Genomic DNA, 21,215 nt, shown 5'->3' with positions numbered 1-21,215 from the left:
TATTATCTCATTAAATCATCCAACCTCCCTGGGAAGAGCTAGCAGCAGCAGCTTGCAGACTCCTTTTTCTCATACTGTAGGGGGTGTTTCTGCTGCCTCAAAGGGAGCCCACCTAAGTTGAAAGTTTTTTATCTTCATGTGGTAACTCGGAATACATCCAGAACAACTTCTGTACACTAGGAGGTGCATTGGGCCTTCCCACCACCAGTGTGCAGGTCTGCGCTCCAGCTGGCCAGTGCCCTTTTCAGTTTCCAAGGAGCCCAGCTCTGTGCTTGAAGCTGACTGAGCTTCTGAGGTAGAGAAAACACGGCCCCTGCTCTTACAGAGCTTACTGTCTGGTGAGGAGGAAGGACACAGAGCAGGTTTCTGCAATTGATGTGGTATGTGATTTGCTGAAGGTAGAGAGTAGCTAGCCCAAGCTAAGTGCCAGGAGAGCTCCCTGACAATTATATCTCCAACTCTGTGGCGGACACTGTGGACATCCCGTTCCCAGCTCCCTTTACCTTGCTGATTCTCACTGGAGAGGTTACAAAGCTAAATACTTGCTTTTCCAGCCTCCCTTATAGAGTGGCCATGGGACCTAGTTCTGGCCAGTGAGACAGAAGCAAAATCTATAGTGCGGAAGGGAGGTTCTGAAAAAGCTCTTGTGTTCTTGACTAAGGGGAACAATCAAACTAGTATAGCACCTTGAGTCTTCTTGCTTTGATTGTACCCATGATGCTGTAGCTATAGCAGCAATCTTGTAATCTGAAGGAAAAGCTGAGAGAATTGCAGGGCGTTGGAGAGCCAGTGATCCAATGCCAGCAGCTGACAACTTCTAGATTTTCCATCATGTGAGAAACAAATAACCTTTATTTGTTTAAGCCACTGAGGTTAGGCTTCTAAAATTTGCAACCAAGTGCGTTCCTAACTGATAACAGGCACCTGGCAGGCAGTCAAGAAATTGTGATTAAAGCCATAAATAATGTGATCGATCACCTGAGTTGAGTCTTAACAGATTGGGGTGTGCTGGGTTATTTCAGTTGGAGGAAACTGAAATAGCATGAACAGAAGCTTGAAGCAGGAAGCCATGAGGAGCTCATAAAGGAACCACTCACAAGTAATTCATTGTTCCTAGAATATAAAGAAGCAGGCGGTGGTTGGATGCAAGCCTGGAGAAGCAGAAAGTAGGGGCCAGATTAAAACACTGTTCTTAGATACAAAGAGGGTCCCAGGCTCCAGTGACATAACTGTCCATGTTTTACCCCTGAAATTGCAGAATTACAGCCAAGGCCACCATAGCAAGAGGAGTGAGAAAGGAAGTGAATGCATTCCTCCTGTTGGCCACTGTATTAGTTAGCTGTTGCTGCATAACAAGTTACCCCAGAATTTAGCAGGTTAAAACAACACATACTTATGATCTCATCATTTCTATATGTCAGAAATATAGATGTGGCTTACCTCTGTCTTCTGACTCAGAGTCTCTTATAAGACACAGGCTGCAGTCTCATCTGAAGACTCAGCTGGGGAAGGATCCACTTGCACATTCACTCACATGGTTATTGGCAGGATTCAGTTCCTTATCTCCTGTTGGCATCAGAAGTCTCCTTCAGCTGCTTGCCTCATGGGTCTTTCCATGAGGCAACTCACCACAGGACAGCTGACTTTATCAAGTGAGCAAGTGAAAAAGCAGAAGAAGGAAGTCTGCGTTCTTTTGTAACTTCTTTCAGAAGTAGAATTCCACTCCTTTGCTGCATTCTGTTTATTAAAAGCAAGTTACAAGTCCAGCCCACACTCATGGTGAGGGGAGTACAGGTGAACCCTGGCAGGTGAGGATCACTGGGAGCCATTTGGCAGCTGCCACCCATAAGCCCACTGCCACCTCCTTTCTCCTTCGCTTCCCCCCTGTCATGCAGCAACATCTGTTTTATCATTGTCATTATCATCACCACAGCCACAGAGATTACCTATTAAACACTTCTTAGGTACCAGACACATAACATATATAGTTCATTTATCCTCACAACCACTATATAACGGTAAGTAATATTATCCCCATCTTGAATTTTAGTAAACTGAAGCTCAGAGAGGAACTGTGATTTACCCTACATCACACAGCCAGTAAGAGGTAGAAGTAGGAGTCAAACCAAGGCCTAACCCCAGTGGAGCTCTTCACTGTCTCTCCAGGAGGCAGCATCTCAGAGGTAGGAGAGCCACGTCTGCCAGTCTGCCCTGGAGCCCAGGCTGTTTTCTGCTTTCCTCTAACCTCACCAGTGCTGAAAACCATAGCATGCAGAGACAAGAGGGTGGGCTAGGTCCTCTCAAAATGCTTGGGCCTAGATGAATGATAGGTAAAATAAAAAAAGATCTGTAAAATAGATCATAGCCCTGCAACAATATTCATTTTCTGATTTTAATCATTGCTCTGTAGTTATATAAGAAAACGTCTTTGTTCATAGAAAACATATACTAAAGCAGCGGTCTCCAACCTTTTGCAACTCACGGACCACCAGTGGTCTGCAGACCACCAGTTGGGAAGTGCTGTTAAAGTATTTAGAAATAAAGAGGTATTATGTCTAGACTTTACTCTCAATCATTTCAGAAGAAAAATTATTTGTAGGTAGATATATGTATGCATGTGTATGTGTGTGTGTGTGTGTGTGTAGAAAGAGAGAATGAATGATAAAGCAAATGTGGTAAGATGTTAATATTTGGGGAATCTTAGTAAAGGGTATATGGGAATTCTTTGCATAAGTTTTGCAACTTTTCTTGTAAATTGGAAATTATTTTAAAATACGTTTTTTTGAAAGTGCTGGTCTACTCTGGGACCTGAGTTCTACTTGGACTATTAAAGATGACATTACATACCTCCTTTTGACACAGGGAGACCCATCAGAGGCCAGGGAGGGTATTGTACTTATGAGCAGAACATGGTCTCTGAGGTCAGTCTTTCTGGGTTTCAGTCCTGGCCCTGTGGCTTCTCAGGTTCCTGTGCCGTATAAGTAACCATTGGGGGTTGTTGAAAGGATTTGGTGAGATGAGGGATATACTTTGATGTAGTGTTTAGCACAGTCCCTGGCCCATGGGGAGTCCTCCATAAATGTTGTTATTATTATTATTATTATTATTGCCTCCTCAGTCATCTAATAAGTGAGAACTAATGTGCTGTGTATGGTTTAGAGACACTCATTGATCTTCATGTGAACTCCCTAACGTGTGTTTTTGTCCCCATTAGGCAGGGTGGCCACTGCAGCAGATGTGGATGTGCCTGACAAGATGAAGAGCCGGATACCCGTGGTGCTCCTGGCCTGTGGCTCCTTCAACCCCATCACCAACATGCACCTGCGCTTGTTTGAGGTGGCCAGAGACCACCTGCACCAAACAGGTCAGTCAGGGGCCTACACCAGTACTGGCGGGTTGGGCCTCCTGGGGCTTTGCTGGCGGCTGTCATCATCACCATTATTAAAACTGCTTGGTTTGTTCATTCACAGCATAGCTGGTGACTTACATTTCTTCCATCATATTCCAAGGGTTAACACTCCTTAGCCGTGTGACATATCCCTGGCCATATAGTGGAATCCTTTTCAGAGTCCCCCCATACCCCTTCCCATCTCATGTTGCCCATAAATGCTAAAGACACTGAATACTTTATAGAACCTGTGTCTTCGTCAGGGCACCCAGAAAGCATTTACCTGCACAGCCAGATGAAGAGGTAGCATGTGCCCTTGAGAAACTCTGCTATTCCTCAGTGGGTAAGCAAACATTCTGCAGTTGACCACTGAACAATGAAGGGGTTATGTGGCACTGATCCCCCCCCCACACACACACACATACACACAGTCAAAAATCCACACATAATTTCTGACCCCGCCCCCAAAACTTAGCTGTATGAAATTCTCCTATACTACTGGTAGGAAAGTGAATGGTGCAATGGCTGTGGAAAACAGCTTGGCAATTTCTTACAAGTTAAATATTTACCTACCATGAGATTCAGCTGCTCCATACCTATTTACCCCCTCCCCCCAAAATGAAAGCATATGCTCATGCAAAGACTTGTGCATGAATGTTCAGAGCAGCTTTAATTATGATAACCCCAAACTGGCAACAATGCAAGCGTACACCAAGATGTGAATAAATAAAACAGATGGTGTTGTATCCATACAGCGGAGTAGTACTCAGCAATAAAAAAAGAATGAACCAAAAACACAGATGAATCTCAATTATGCTGAATAGAAGAAGCCAGACCAAAAGAGAGTATATACTATGTGAGTTTCATTTATATAAATTTCTAGAAATTGCAAACTACAGTGACGGCAAAAGATTACTAGTTGAGGGGTTGGGGAGCAACCTGGGGCAGGAGGGAAGGACTACAAAGTGGCCCAAGGAAAGTTTGGGGGATGATGGATATATTCGTTATCTCAATTGTGGTGTTGATTTCACAGGTGTATACATAGATCAAAACTTGCCAAATTATACCTTTTAATGTGACTTAGTGTATGCCAATTATACCTTTTTTATTTTAATTATTTATTTTAATTGTTGACAGTATTTACAGATGTCTCTCATCCATTACTCCCCTCCATTCAGCCCCTACCCACCACCAAATCAGGTCTTCACCACCCTATTGTTTGTGTCCATGGGCTATGTATATAAGTATATAAGTGCAAATTATACCTTGATAACAGAAATATCAAACTTAAAAAAAAAAAAGACTCCACAAGATTGCTTTGGTCATATAGTAAATGGGATAAATTCTGTAGGACAAATGACCCAATTTGTTTAACAAATAAGCAGCATGCAAGAAAGAGGAATAGGAAACTGTATGATTCAATGGAGGTTTGAAGACATAGAAACCAAATATCATGTATGGACCTTATTTGAATCCTGATTCAAATCAACTAGAAAATGATATTCATGGGTTGGGGAAATCTTAACACTGACTAGATATTAGATGGTGTTAAAAAAAATATTGTTTAAATTTTAAGGTCAATAATTGCTGTTGTTTTAAAATTAAAAAAAAGTGTCCTTTTCTCAGGAAAAAAATATATACTCTTGGTGCAGCAATTCCACTTTCCACAATTTCTTATAAAGCAAGTATGTTGGGGGTGGGGAGAATATTTCTATTTTGGGGAAAGAAGGAATATACTCCCTATATATTTTTAAGTAGTGTGTGGAATAATGTTCTTTCAGGGTATATATCTTCTACTTGGCTTGCTGTAAATATCTGCTTGACTCTTAGCCACTGAGTGGCTTTTCCTGTCAACTTTGACTCATCAGAAATGCCCCTGGCTTTGTGGCCATTATCTTTGCTGTGAGGTTTATCAGGGCAGGGCCTGTACTCTGTTTTCTAGAATGTGCTGCTTCACAGACAGCTGTATTGGGGACTTCGGATACTTGATGTACTTGCAAACTCTGCTTTAGCCACATGGTAAGACTCTGGCATGACCCTGTGAGTGTCAGAGAGTATTCCTGGTCCCCAAAAGTCACAGTAACCACAGAATGCATGGACACATTATATTATATATGATTTCTATCACTTGGGGTACTAATAGGTAAAGGATCCTTGGTCACAAATGACCTCCAGTACCTTCTTTGCCTTTATTCTCAGTCATTTCTCTATGGAAGAACTTGGTCAGTTTTAAGTCCAGAATGAATACTCCTGCCCATGTCTTTGAATGTTATACATCGAGTTGACACCTTTCAACATCCCACAGGTATTTACTGCATCTCCCCCAGGCCAGGCACTGTGGTTGGAAATAAAGTTGATTAAATTTTCTCCCCTGCCCCAAAGGAGTGCACGGTGTCGGTGGCCAGAGGTGCACAGTAGCAGGTGATTGTGGCACTAGGTGCAAAGGCGGGATGTCTCCCACCTGGCAGTTGAGTGAAGCTTCTTGAAGGAGGTGACACCTAAAGCTTGCAGAATGTGAAAGACTTAGGCAGGCACAGTTTAGGAGCATTATGGGCAGAGAAAGCAGCTTGGGTAGAGATGGAGGTGGAAAAGACCGCATTCCAGCACATGGGAGAGAGAGACGAGGCTGAAGGTAGGGAGGACCAGATCATGAAAAGGGGACCCTTTTGCCACCATGAGGGGCATATGGTGTGAATTTCCCTTCGCTGTATAGTCGGGCATCATATTCCCCGACCCACAGTCCCAGCCACTGACTGCAGCCTCCCCAGCCAGCACATCTGTGCACGGAGGCATAATCCAACCCACTGCCTCTCCAGGGGCAAATATTTAAACAGAGCCTTTCTCTCAATCAGAATCAGCTCACGGCTAAGGGTGGTGAAAACCTGGCCCCACAGATGACCTTCTTTTTTCTTGAAGAAAAGAAATCTTCCTTCTGTTGGTGTATTTTTACTAAAACAACTCAGAATTTTCATTTGCTGTTGCATGCATATAAACTGAATTAAACAAGCTAAAGCAATTTGTTTAGTACCTTTAAATAGAAATTAACAGTGTCTTCCTAGTTTGCTGCAGTAGCTCAAATTTTGAACTTTTTCTCCTTTCATAAGCATCCTTTCTTCAAACTGCAGTTGTCCTTTCCTTCCTTTGTTTACTGCTTCCTTTTCCTCCTGAAACAACAGGAAATCTTAAAAACTGACAGAGGCCCTATAACATATCAAAACTTTTAACTGTCTTTAGTCCTGTGAAAACTTGTATCTGTAGATTTTCATTAATAAAGTAGTAAAACAAAGTCATACAGGATAAAATGTTGAATCAGCTATTTTTTTACTCTCCTTTACTTGAAAGACTGTTTGGGAATAAGATACGGGCTTACAAGAATGTGTGGTGTCTGGATTTTCTGTATTTGTAATACTATCCTTTAACCAGAGGCATTGCACAACACTCACAGAGAGGATTCTCAAAGGCTTGATGGATGAAGATGTATAGTAGGTATGGGTGGTTTTGAAGAAGTTCACTTGGCATTTTTATTCTCTATTTGCTGATTTTTGACAGAAACGATTCAACCCAACATATGACTAGTCCAGTGATGGCGGACCTATGACACACGTGTCAGAGGTGACACGCGAACTCATTTTTTTGGTTGATTTTTCTTTGTTAAAAGGCATTTAAATATATAAAATAAATATCAAAAATATAAGTCTTTGTTTTACTGCGGTTGCAAATATCAAAAAAATTCTATGTGACACGGCACCAGAGTTAAGTTAGGGTTTTTCAAAATGCTGACACGCCGAGCTCAAAAGGTTCGCCATCACTGGACTAGTCAATAGCATCAGACATACCTAAAGCATTTCTTTGAATATATTAAGGATTCAAGACTGAATTTCTCTTAAGATGTTGGATGTATTCCCAGTTGTAAGCAGTTGTTTTCCCAACATGTAGTCACAAATTTACTAAAGGAGATTGAATTCAATTTGAATTCTGTGTTCTGTTATTTCAACGTTTATTATTTCTAATCAACTTAATTTGAGCATTGGCCTATATTTCAACAACAGTCCACTTGTATTTTGTTTTTTTAAATCAAACTTTCTGTGAGTTTAATACTTGGTCATTAATGACTCTGTAGCACCTGTTTGTTTTGTGTCTAACAAACTCATATAGTCCTTACTGTTTGTCAGGTAGTGTTCTAACTGCATTACACGAACTCATTTAACTTTCATAACAACCCTACGAAGTGGGTACTGTTACTCTCCCTATTTTTCAGATGAAGAAGCTGAGGCTTGGAGAGATTAAGTTTTCCAAGGTCACACACCCAGTAGAGACAGTTTGCCCCAGAGAATCTGTGCTCATAACCACCAACCCATGCTTCTTCCATTTATTCAACAAATTACTTGTTGAGCTGGGAACTATGCAACATGCAAGCATAATAGGGGAGCAAAAGTGGTCCCTGTGTGACCTCGGGCAAGTTACCAAAGGGTAGAACATAAGAACCTTCTAATGTGCAAATCTCAAAGTATAGAAGGATTTTATAAAAATGAAGGTACTTCTAGTCCTACTCTTGAGAACTTGTGAATCAAATGGGACAAGGGGAAAGGCTGAGATGAGAAGGAATACTTTAAGCACAAGAATAACAACCATGTGCAAGAGAACGCCGCATAAGCTAATGGTTAAAGAAGGTTGTTTAAGTACAAGGACTAGAACATAGAAAGTGTTCAGTTGCCCTAGCTGTTGTGGCTCAGTGGATAGAGCATAGTCCTGTGGACTGAAGGGTCCTAGGTTTGATTCTAGTCAAGGGCACCTACCTCACTTGCAGGCTCCATCCCTGGTCTTGATTGGAGCATGTGCGGGAGCCAACCAAAAGATGTGTCTCTCACACATGGATGTTTCTCTCTCTGTGTCTCTGTACCTTCCTTTCATTCTCTCTAAAAATCAATGGAAAAATATCATCAGGTGAGAATTAACAAAAAAAGAAAGTGATCAATGGTCAGGAGACCATTTTCTCCCTACCTTAATTGATAGGGAAACAGGCTTGAAGAGGTGGTCACTTAAACAGCTAATCATGGGGGAATTGGGCATGAACCCAGGCCGTTACCCAAATGCCAGTGTTCTTCCCACTGCCCCCGCTGCAGAGATGCAGCAGCAGGCTTCTGTGAGGCCTTCTGAATGTGCAAGTCCCAAAGACGACAGATGTGTGGCAGAGAGTCGGGGTGGACTGGCAGAACACAGAGAAGTGGTGGAGGCTAGATCTTGGAATCTGAAATGCCAAGTAAGGAATGTGGACTTTAGGTGAAAGGGACTCTGTGGATGTCTTTAACCAAGTGGCCACCAGGTGAGATCTTGACACATGAATCCTCAGAGAACCTCTGGAAAAACCATTGCTAGAATACTCTTAGCAACCTATACCTGGATAGCCCAGATCCCCATCCAGCACCTGGATTGCTGACTTGAGTTCAGGCCAAGCATGTCAAACTCACGACCCATGGGCCGCATGCGCCCACAATGAATATTTTTGCAGCCCAGCAATATAATGGTATGTAAGAAATGTTTTAATAAAAATTTTGTAACTTAATTTTTACATTATCCTGTTATACATAATTATTAATAATGAACTACAACATTCGATAATGACTGGTTACCATAATCGTGTTGCATTCATTTCCCTATGCACCTTAAAAGCGCAGGCACACCATTTCTCTCCACTAATACTAGCAGCGAATATTTTAGCAGCCAGTTGCCACGTCATTCATTATTCTTGGACTGACTTGTTTGGTGTGCACAACAGGAAATATTCTGCTTTCAAAGAAAAATAGGTTTATTTGCGTTATGCTTATTAATTTGTGCAGTTATTCATTGGTAAGTTAATGTTCAAGAAAAAATACTAATTTTTATTAAAATGTTCTATTATTTTATGTTAAGAATGACTCATTTATTTCTGCCTTTTGTATTCAGCAGATCTCTATGGAAATAAACCTATGTTTCTATGAAAATTGAAGCTTTTGGTTTTTTGCGGCCCACAGAAACTTAAACCTTGTTTATTTGGCCCGTGTTAGCCTTTGAGTTTGACATGCTTGGTTCAGGCCCCCTTCACCAGAGCAAACTGGACACAGCTTTTGGAGCAGGTGCACAGCCCCAGACAGCTTTCGCCTGCAACTTGGCCCAGTATGCATTTCCCACTTCATTGCTAAGGTGATCTTGTAAAATCTTGTCTGATGCCTGGATAAGGTTTTGCCTTCATTGCTGTTACTTGCCTGCTCATGTGGAAACTCTCCCAAATAGGGAAATGACTTCTTCTCTATGAACTCTTGCTAGCTCTGAGCAGTCATCACTTTTTCTAAGTGCTTAGAAATTACCAGTTTCAGATTGGCTTCCTGATTTTGCTGTGGTTTGAATTTAGGGTCTCAAACTGTAGTCCAGAATTTATCCTTTTTGCTTTTTCTATAGTCAGCTCAACAGATTCCTCCAGAAAGAGAACACTGGTTTTCTAGACTCATGGAGAGAAAGTGGCCACAGGTCTGCTCTCCATCAAATCTTTGTTCCGGCCTAGGCAGGATCCAGGAGGCCTATGTCTGGCAGTCTGCCAGCACGCAGACCCCACCCAGCCACTCAGCTCTGACTTTGTTGCTCTTGGGTCCTGGATTCTCTATTTCTGCTCTCTCGTGGTTGCCACAACCCATAAAAGAAAGGATTGCAGAATAGTGAACCACAGAGGAGACAAACGCCCCTCCCTGTGACCATGGGGGTCACAAAAAGAGCGCTGGTTTTGAAGTTAACCTGGTTGTTAAACCCACTCACTAGTTCATGATCTTGAGCAGTGCCCTTCACCCCCAACCTGCGTTTCCTCAGCTGCAACATGGGGATAAAATCACCTAACCCTACACGGTTATTTATTATAAGGCCTAAATGAGATGATGTGCATAAAGTATCCAGCCCACATGATATATCCAATACATATTTGGCCTCTCCACTACATCCAGAGCAGGCCCCAGCCCAGAGTTAGCTTAAAACGGCTCCTGTTCCTATGACCATGAGCAGACAGGTTCACATAATAATCTCACATCTATGCATGGAAGTGAGGAAACCACAACACAACTTCTCCTATTTCCTTTATCCCTTTCTTGATACTTTATGATGTTATTTCCTCATGATCTTGCCCCACATGTGTGTGGCATCCGGATTAAACTGCATCGTAAAGATAACCAGTCAAAAGCTTTGTTCTTTTTCTCCTTTTGGACAACCTGGAGGAGGGTAAGGTATTTTATGGCTTCCAGGTTTTCCTCTCAGTAACTTGCACTTTAAATGGAAGCATATTTATTGAGCATCAGTGGTTTTCTGTGTTAAATAAAAACACCTGATCAGTGTCCAGTGTATTGCACATGACTATTGCTACCCCTGTGATTTAATTTTGATTCTCTAATATAGAGTGAGTATAAAGAGAATTAAATGCATCATGATCAGGTAGTACTGCATAATCTGAGGTAAGGGGGGAAATTAAGCTGTAATAATTCTATTTAAGGCAGTGACAGCTCCAGTTCTGGGTCTTCTGAGCTTTAGGAGATACCATGGGAGCCTGAGTAAATTTTAAATAATCCCAGCATGTTACTTTAATCTTGGGCTCACAGATGATGTTTATTAATGAAGTAGAGTGATTTTAATATATATTCATGCACAATTCTCCAGCCTGGTCTGAAACATTGTTCATTTCACATTTCTAATTTAAAACTTTTTTTTTCTGGGGGTGTTGGATTATTCCAGCAATTGTTTGGACCAAAATGAGTTTTTCCTTATCCTGTGAGGTTTCAAGGGTTTGTGGCTACACATGTGTTAACATTCAAATCCTTTCAAAAGAATGTGCTGTTAATAACAAATCATCATTTTTCTTATCCTTATATGTCTACCTTGGGATGTGGCTTAAATGAAGTAGACTCTAGACAGGTCTCTGAGGGGGCAGTTTCTATGACATTATTCTTGCACTAGACTTGACTACGCCAGGTTAGAGGTAAACAGCACTTAACGGATGAGTGACCTTTACATTGAGGCTCTCAGACCAATGAACCGGGCATTCTGGTTTTCATTCTACACCACTACTGCTCATACATACAATGCTATGAAAAAATGGGAACCGTTACTCATGTCCCCAGAAACTATAAGAGGCATCTTTCCCTGTTTTCTCATCCTTTTCTCCTTCCCCCTAGCTGAAGATAAAAAGAAAACAAATCAATAATTATTTATTTAACTTTTTTATTATTTCGTTCTACTTTCTGCTATTCCTCAAAAAGAGTTGAAGTTGCAAACGATGTATCCAACCAAGAACTAGTACCTACAGTATATAAAGAAGTCTCAGAACTTAAAACACAAACAGTCCAATTGGGAAATGGGAAGGAGACACCAAGAGACATTTCACTGAAGAGGATATACACATGGCAAAGAAGCACATGAAAAGACATTTAACAACATTTGCCATTAGGGAAATGCAATTCTAAAACCACAAGAAGGTATTACTATATACCTATTAAAATGACTAAAATGAAAACTAATGACAATTAGATGCTAGAAAGGATGTAGAGAAACTGGGCTGCTCAGAATTGCTGGTGGGAACGTAAAATGGCACACCCAGTCTGGAAAAGGTTGGCAGTTCCTTGGAAAAGTAAATATGTAAAATAAAACTACCTTACAACCTAGCAATTGTACTCCTGGGCATTTATCCCAGAGAAATGAAAACTTACGTTCACACAGAAACCTGTACATAATGTTCATTACAGCTTCAGTTATAATGACTAAAAACTGAAAACAATCCAGATGGCCTCCAATGGCTGAGTAGTTAAACTATGATTCTCCCATACCGTAGAACCTGACTCAGTAATAAAAAGAAGCTACACGTGACAACTTTGATGAGTCTCCAGGAAATAATGCTGAGTGAAAAAGTCAGTCCTAAAGTTTCCATATTGTATGACTCCATCTATATAACATTCTTGCAAAGATCAAATTATATAAATGAGAACAGATTAGTGGTTGCCAGGGGTTAGGGTTGGGGGTGGAAGGACAGGAGGGAAGTGGGCATGGTTATAAAAGGGCAACCTGAGGGTCTTTGTGGTAAGGGAACTGTTAGGTATGTCTATTGTGGTGTGGATACATGAAACCTCCAGATGGATGAATACACACACACACACACACACACACACACACACACACAAATGAGTGCATGTAAAACTGGTGAAATCTGAACAAGATTGGTAGATTATATGAATCTCAGTATCCTGGTTGTATGATCTTATATAATAAAAGGCTAATATGCAAATAGACTCAACTGCAGAACGACCAGTCACTATGACATGCACTGACCACCAGGGGGCAGACATTCAACGCAGGAGCTGCCCCCTAGTGGTCAGTGCACTCCCACAGGGGAGCACTGCTCAGCATTAAGGATGTCTGACGGTGAGGGCTCCTGGACTGCAAGAGGGTGCAGGCTGGGCTCAGGGACAGCCGCCCCTCACCGAGTGTACAAATTTCATGCACTGGGCCTCTAGTATAATAATGCAAGATGTTACCATTGGATCACAGAACCCTTTTTCTTTGTCAGGGCTGGTAGGTACCCATTTACTATTACACAGAACAGCTATAGAAAAACTAATCTAAACAACACTGGAAATTAAAAGAAAAATAAAAACTTTGAAGAAAAATGTTCCCACCTGGACTACTTTTTTAGTGCTTGGGGAGAATGGTTAGCTTTAAGGTAGTTTTGCAACTCTAAATTATATCTTATATTGCAAATGGAAAGATCATCTATCATTTACATAATCAGAATTGACCATTGAATACATTAGACATGTGAATTTAGGGTATTGCTAGAAACAAACCACAAAAATGAAATTGCATTAAACTCCATAAAGTATTTACAACCTAAGAAACCCATATCCTTTTTTTTTTCTAAAAATATTTTTACTGAGAGATAATTGACTGAGATATATTCTTTTGTTCCATTCTCATAAAATTGGTACTGTGGTCATTATAGAAAAGAGGTCTTGTTTACAGCCCAGTGCTCGGTTAATAAAAGAACCTTGGATAATAGAAAGGAAGTGGTCCCTCCAGAGTTAGTGCTGACCCATGGTTCTCCACTGATGCATAAGAATCTCATTGCCCTGGGATGGGGGAAATTACAGTTCTTACGGCCTCACTGCCAAGAATTGTTAACGATGACGTCAATGTGGACCTCACTCAGAGAGATACCAGGAAGTGCTGACATCGAAACATTGTCCTCCTCTTTCTCATTCCTCCCAATGTCAATCTTAGGAAGAATTCCAGTTTCAGGCTCCCTGTTCCTGCAGCAGGGCCAGGAGCAGCCCTGGTGGTGGAAATGGGCTAGCAGGCTGGTCAGGTCTCTTCCCCAAATGCCATGTCTGTTAACCTCAAGTTTTCCCCCCCCCCCCCCCCCAGCCCCAGATGAGCTTATAGAATTAGGAAAATGGCTTCCTGATTCCTACAGTGATCCCTTCCCATTCCTGAGTCATCATTAGTCTTAACACGAATAATGCAAAAAGGCAGCTAAGCAGTTTAAATTTTATCCATAAAATTAAGCCTTGTGTTTTACCGCAGCATTTAACTCCATGACCTATTTTATTGAATCTCTTAGCAGATCTTGGACAGTTTCCTTGGGTGTAAATTACCATGAAGGAAAATTGAAAAAGTATCAAGAAATGGGCAAGGATATTAGTGCAGAATCAAGGAGTCATCAAGCTTCAGTTGTTCTGCAGATTTTAAAAAAAGAAAGAAGGTCTCTTTTCAATACAGTTAAAGTTGAAAGAATTGATTTGATTAACAAGATTTCACCTTTCTTAGGCCACCCGCTGCCTTCTGCATTGTAATGTGACTCAATTTAGATGCCCCCCCTCCAGAAAATCTGCTCCACCTGTTCAGAGCCTCTTTGGGGCTCCCCATGTACCTTTGCCTGCATTGGTGACTGTCTGTCTCTCCCAAGACTGAAACCCCCTTGAGGGCAGGGCTCCCACTTTATTTCAGAATTCACGTGCTGGTGCACTGCCTGCTTTAAAACACGTGCTAAGTAAATGAATGTGGTCCCCTCTTGCCTTAAGAAGAGCAATGGTGTTTGTGGTGAAAACAAGAGAGGCAGGGATATATTCAACTGATGTTTCTAGTGTGCTCTTCAACCAGGTGTTTGCCTGAACTGGTCTCTGTCTCCTATATTATTAGCTCATTTGAATCAAGTGACGAGATTGCGGAACAGAGAGGTTAAGCAATTTGCCTCAAGTCACACAGCTCATAAGCAGCAGGGCTGAGTCTCTTGCTCAGATGTGCCTCTGTCTGCTTGCCTTCACATTCCTGCCACTAAAAAGCCTATCTTGAGAGGACAACTGAAATGACAGATTGCCAGGGACTCCTTGTTCCTTATAGGAAATGAGGCTGCTTTGCATAGCTTCCACACAGAGAGGTTGCCCAAAGCAGTATTTCGAGCTGCTTTCCCATGACTCCTTCAGTGGACTTTATACCAAGCCAGAATTGTCTGATTACAACCTGCCCCCCACTGCCTTTCTTTCTTTGTGGAGTTCCTGCCAGATCTAAGGCCCCCAAAGAGAAGTTTCTGAGGAGCCAATACCTTCGCATTTTGGAGTTCCGGTAAGTTCTTTTTAAAACATACCAACTCTGCAAGGACTTTCATTCTATTCAGCAGACAGAGAGACACAGCCAGGAATTAAACGATGGAAAACAGAGACACGCAAAAGAAAAGCATTATAATACCCTGAAAGCACGTAGGACCCCAAGGAGCCAGCCACCCCATCGGAGGCTTTGTCAGTACTCAGATAAACAGAAGGCGCTCCCAGCTGACCAACACCAAGTCCCTGAGACTCAGAGAAATGACTGTAGCAAACAGGGCAGTAGAGAGAGACAACAAAGCAGTCCTTTCTATCCAGACGAAGAAGGGAAGTTTAAACTCCAGGAAATATTGCTGCTTTGTTGTTTACTTTGCCAAGTTTTTAGGAAATTGCACACAAAGAAAGCAGGACATTTGGAAGTGAAAGGCAGAGAACCTCACACTGACAAGCTCAGGCACTGAAAGATCTGGAGACCAGTGCTTTGTCGCACGCAGGGAGAGTTTGCTGGTTGAAAGAGCTTTGGCACAGAAAGAGGGAAATGAAGGGCAGACAGCTGCACACTCCGAGGGCGCTGAAGAGCGGGGAAGGATGATTACACCTCCGGCAATGGCCACCACCGTCCCAGCTGTGGTTCCAGAGGGCCACCAGTCTACTTTGGGGTGATGAGAATACCTGGATGTATTCTTCTCCCTCCTCCGGATGTCTGTGATCCCGGCACACTATGGCCTATGACACTGATGGGTGCTTCTGGCCAGCAGTGCACAGAGCAGAGCAATAAATAGGCAGTCTCAAGTCCATTTGGGCCAAAAGAGCAAAGAGCAATCTGGCTGAAGAAACAAAACAAGAAAAAAAAGAGAGAGAGAAACTTGTTAAATAAGCTTGAAATCTGATGAAGAAAATAAAGGGGTGCCAGAATGGCTGCGAAGCCTTAATAGCCTCAGCCAGGTCATGTTCTCCAGGCTTAGCTTGGAGGCCAAGTTTAGTCAAAATAACCTTTTTTTAAAAAATCATGCAGATCCATTTAGTAACTGGGGTTCTGGTCTTTTTCTTTTTTCCCAACCTGCTTATCATCACTCTGGCTCCTTTTCCTTGGACTGCTCCTGATAGCTCTTAATGTATTTATTATTATTATTTTGCATTTCAAGGCTTTGTTTTCTGGCCAGCACAACCACAGAAAGAAGAAAATGGACAGAAGGGTCTATGAAGTGGGTAAGGCCTGGCAGTGCCTGTGCCCACAGGGACACTGAGCTTTCTGAGCAAAAGCCCAGAACTTGTGGGACAGGGCAGGCAAGGCCAAGCATTACCCAACACTTTTCTCAGTTGTTTTGACAAGTGTAGCTTTGTTTGAAATATGTATGCTCGTTCTTAATAAAATGCTGATAAATGTGCCGAAGCATTCTCTGTGGAAATAATGAAGTCTTTACACTCTGAAATGCTATTAAGTCTTACTTCATGGTTTGTGAGGCTGCTAGCATTTTAAGCAGCAGTAACATTTTATTGCAGCCCAGTCTTGCAAGGGGAGATGGTCTCATTGTTCAGGTCAGCTCTAGAGGGGGCGGAACCTCTGTCACGCACCACAGTGACCTGGTGTGGGGCTCTGCATAGACAGAGGCGGAGATACCTAGTGGCACCCTTCTTAGACCTGGCTGACTTAGGGTTTTCAAAACCTCAGGGTCAGTCATCAGTACAGGGCAATAGAGAAAGTACAGGCAGGCCTGGGTTTAAATCCCAACTCTGCCATTTTCTGGTGGTGTTTCCATGGGAAAATCACATAACCTTTCTGAATCTCCATTCCTGTTCCAGCTATTATTATTACATAACAACCACCCCAAACTTAGTGGTGTAAATTGACCATTTTGTTACGCTCAGAGATTCAGTGGATCAGGAATTTGGACAGAGCACAGTGGGATGGCTTGTCTCTGCTCCAGGATGTTTGGGAACTCGGCTGGGAGTGACGGCACCGCTGGGAGCAGGAAGCATCTGGAGACTTCTTCACTCTGGCAGTTGATGCTGGGTATCAGATGGGGTGTTCACATTGACTGTAACATGTCCATGTGACTGCGCTGCGGGGTCTCTCAGCATAGGCTAGTTTGGGCTTTCACAGTCTGGTAGCCAGGCTCTGAGACCAAGTCTCCCCACATCACAAAGTGGAAGTACATGCATTTTTATGACACAGTCTCGGAAGTGACACAGTATCACTTTCTGCCACTGGGTAAAGCACTTAGCAGTGCCCACCCTGGTCCAAGGGGAGGGGCACATACTTCACCTCTTGGTGGAGAAGTGGCCAGGTTCTAGAGGAGCATACAGGCTGGGAGATAAATGTTCTGACCATCTTTGGAAATGGAGTCTACCACGGCTCTCTCCTCTGCGGACTCACCAGGCCGGGGAGTGGAGGAAGGAACACTTGCTGAGCACCAGCTAAGTGCCACAGCTGTCCATATGTTATCTAATTCTCATTAGTTTAAAGTATGGTATTTAAATAATGCTGTGATCCAGGAAAATAGACGGGATAGTGGCTACCTCATCTATTCTCTCAGATGGCACAAGCGCAGGATGGCCAACAAGAAAGCAAGTCGTTAAGTTTCTGTTCGTGTCACATCTGCTAATATCCCAATGGCCAAGGGAAGTCTCATGGCCAAGTACAAAGTCAAGGGGAGGAGACTCTGCCTCGTGAAGTCATGGCAGAGGTGTGGGTGTGTAATCTCATCATGGCAGACAGAGGATTAGGACCAATAGTTCAATCTACCATAGCCATTTTCTAGAACAAAGAAAATTGGATAAGGATATTGTAACATTATAGCTAGTGTTTAACAGTATAATCTTGGATGCAAAACACCCATATAAAATAGTAGGTTATGAAATTGCTAATGAAAGAATAATTCAACATGACCAGGTAGCATTTATCCTAGGTATTCAAGGACAGTATACCATAAAGATATCTATTAATATATCGCATTACTAAAACAGTATATTTTTATGAAACCTAAATCATCATCTCAATACACACTTAAAAGTCATTCAATAAAATCCCAACACCTGCTTGGGTGGTATTTTTTAAGCTCTTTTTAAATTAGAACTATAAGGATGCTTATCTGGTGTGATAAATAGTGGCCTAACACTTCAGTAGCATTCCCACAAAAGCAAGGAAATGAAAAGGATGCCTATTCACCACTATTATTTTCCACGGCATCAGTCAAAAGTAAGAAATATGGTTATAGAAAGGATACTCTGTTTTTATTATTTTCAGGTGATGTTACCATGTTCCTAAAAAAAAAAAAAGATCCAAGAGAAGAGTCTGAAAACCTATTAGAACTAATCAATTCAGTAAGGTGGCCCAGATTCAAACTAAACAAACCGAAGTACAGAGTGATCACATCGTAAGGAATATAGCTGTTGAATCACTATGTTGTATACCTGATCTAATATAATATTACTAGAGGCCCGATGCACAAAATTCTGGCAAGAGTGGGCCTTCTTTCCCCCGGCTGCTGGCAACGGCTTCCCTCTGGCACCCAGGACCCGGGCTTCCATCCAGCCGCTGGCAGGTACCCAGGGCCCGGGTTTCCCTTGCAGCCCTGGCTTCGCCCAGAAGGACATCCAGTCTAATTAGCATATCATGCTTTTATTATTATAGATATGTCAACTATAATTTTAAAAAGGTAGAGTTTTCTAAGTAACAGTTTTAATATAATGTAATGAAAAAATATCCTATATAATAAAAGCCTGCTAAGTGTCCCACCACTTGTTTGACCATTCGACCAGTCGCTATGATGTGCACTGACCACAAGGGGGCAGATACTCCAGTAGGTTAGCATGCTGCTGGGGCCCAGCAAATTGGAACTGAGTGAGACAGGCCAGACATGCCCTGGAGCTCTCCCGTGATCCCTCTCCAGCCCCAATCATGCACCGGTGGAGTCCCTGGGTCTGGCCTGTGCCCTCTCGCAATCCAGGACCCCTCGGGGGATGTCAGAGAGCTGGTTTCAGCCCATCCCCGCAGGCCAGGCCAAGGGACCCCACTGGTGCACAAATCTGTGCCCCAGGCCTCTAGTGTATATATAATAAGACCTGAGGAAAAAAGATCCATTCACAAGAGAAACAGCCAAGGACACAAGTCCCCAGGGCTAACCTCAGCCAGAAACATGAAGGGCGCTGAGGGCAGCAGCTCTGTTCCTCTGCTTAGAGACCCAACTAAGTGGAAATATAACCAGCTCCTCACTGGCACGGTGTTTATCGATTGGCTTTCCAGTGAAAATACCCCTGGCTATTTTTCTTTATTTAACTTGAGCAAGTATCCCAAGATTCTCCTGGAAAACTAACCAGGTACTCAGAAAGCTCTCTCAGATATTAAAATGTAATTTGTAATTTTTTTAAGTGATTAAGTGAATGTGATTCTGACTCTAGACAGCATAATGAAACATAAAATCTCTCTAAAAAGAATATATGCTAAGGGGAAAACAAAGTCAGTGGGGGACAGATTATTTACTAAAAGGAAATGGGACAGTCACTTAAGTATGTGAAGAAAAACATCTATTTGATTTCCTACCTTCTATATTTCAGTCAGTATAATATTTCTGATTATTTCTTTATAAAGCATCCCATTCTTGTTTCATGGATGGGGATGTCATCTCTTATCTCTCTGACATTATTTGGAGATTTTTGAAATGTCCTGTTGCTCTCTGCATTGTCTTTGTGTCCGAGTTCCTTTTCTCCTGGTGGTGGTTTTGGTCTCTGCCACTCGTAATCAGCACCTTTCTAAAATGTGTCTCTTCTTAGGCTCTCCACTCATATTTTCAGGTCAGGCCACAAATGCTGGCTGGAGGCTCTGAGTGTTTGGGTGAAGCTGGTGGGGCTCATGGCCATATGACCAGGTCCTAGGTCTAAGACCCCCAAATGTGAGTATCTGTAGCTGTCTTCTCTTGGGTAGGCCTATTTCCCAGAGAGACATCTCCAGTCTGTTATAGTGGGAGCCAAACTTAGTCCTCCTCTCAACTGAGCCTGTATCTGGGAGTCAAGAGTCTTTCTGGCCCGGCCAGTGTTGCTCAGTGGTTGAGTATCGACCGATGAACCAGAAGGTCGTGGTTCGATTCCTAGTCAGACACATGTCTGGATTGCAGGCTCCATCCCCAGTTTGGGGCATGCAGGGGCAACCAATCAATGATTCTCTCTCATCATTGATGTTTCTTTCTCTCCCTCTCCCTTCCTCTCTGAAATCAATAAAAAAAATTAATAAAAAAAAAGAATCTTTCTGGTCCAACCTCAGCAGAAAGCAGACCTATGGCCTTCAGCCAGGATGGGAGAAAAAGGTAGGGGATTGGATCTAAGGGCTCCTTAGGCAAACTCTCAACTAGTTCCAGCCCTCAGGCGCCCCACCTAGAGAGGTTGCTGGCTCCTGCAGTTCCTGAGCTGCTCTGGGCTCTGCCTAGCAGGGCACCTTCCCTCTTATCACCTTCCCTGCCTGCAGACTCTGCTTGCTGTCACCATTATTCATCAGCTCTCTAGCTTCCAAAATTTTGTTCACCTTTCCATCCATTGTTGTCTCCTTTCTCACTCACTTTGCCCTTGTGATTTCATACTTCTTTTATTCCTTTATTGCCATTGTATTATATTTTCCACAGGGGGTGGAGATAAACAAGGAGCTCTATCCACCTTATTAAACTCACAGCCATGTATTACTATGGTAACCTCAAGGTAAGGACAGTATAACTTCATACTAAGCAATGTTCTGGGCATGTTACCAGAATGAAGACAATCATGAGCCCTTAGGGAGCCATCAGTCTCATGGGAAAGACAAAGGCAAACAGATCATTATCATACAAGGGCCGTAATGGAGGTGTGTCTGGGTAGCAGTGGGGTCACCAGAGAAGTACCTGCATCTAACAATTGGAAGAGGGGAGGTCACAAAAGAGGAAAAACTGGGATTGTGGGAGAGGAAAAAGGCTTGAACTCGTGACCATTCAAAGGACAAGAAGGAGTTTTAGCCCAAACTGTTATTTTTTATTGACTCTCCTCCCCTGAGTGCTGTAACACAGCAATGATTTCTCAGCGTACAGCCTGCTCTGTCAAGACGAGCTAAACCATCACAGGTGGCACCTGAGTATCCAAGTGCCTAGCAGAACTACCTGGAAGGGACCCTGGTGCCTCACACCCCATTTTCTTCAGTAAAACAAAGACAAATGTGAAGGTTAAATGTATGCAAATTGCCCAAGAGAGTTAGCACCTAGCAGAAT

At 42.6% G+C, this 21,215-nt stretch overlaps 1 protein-coding gene and 1 long non-coding RNA gene across 4 annotated transcripts in view; both read left to right on the top strand.

The window, feature by feature from the left end:
• The window catches only part of NMNAT3 (nicotinamide nucleotide adenylyltransferase 3), a 52,338-nt gene that overhangs the window by 13,320 nt on the left and 17,803 nt on the right, over window positions 1-21,215 (top strand). For all 3 annotated transcript variants that reach the window (XM_015561397.1, XM_006759831.2, XM_006759829.2), the window contains exon 2: window positions 3,215-3,364. In XM_015561397.1, coding sequence (XP_015416883.1) covers window positions 3,256-3,364 — 109 coding nt within the window. In that variant the 5' untranslated portion in view covers window positions 3,215-3,255. The remainder of the gene's footprint in view (window positions 1-3,214; window positions 3,365-21,215) is intronic.
• Window positions 6,814-7,676, top strand: LOC107182485. The gene is made up of 2 exons (XR_001513201.1): window positions 6,814-6,874; window positions 7,618-7,676. It is a non-coding gene; the product is annotated as an uncharacterized LOC107182485 (long non-coding RNA).

This window comes from Myotis davidii, unplaced genomic scaffold (assembly GCF_000327345.1).
Source record: "Myotis davidii unplaced genomic scaffold, ASM32734v1 scaffold415, whole genome shotgun sequence".
Lineage (NCBI taxonomy): Eukaryota > Metazoa > Chordata > Mammalia > Chiroptera > Vespertilionidae > Myotis > Myotis davidii.
The sequence above is the reverse complement of the archived record's forward strand: the minus strand, read 5'-3'. Positions and strand labels throughout refer to the sequence as shown.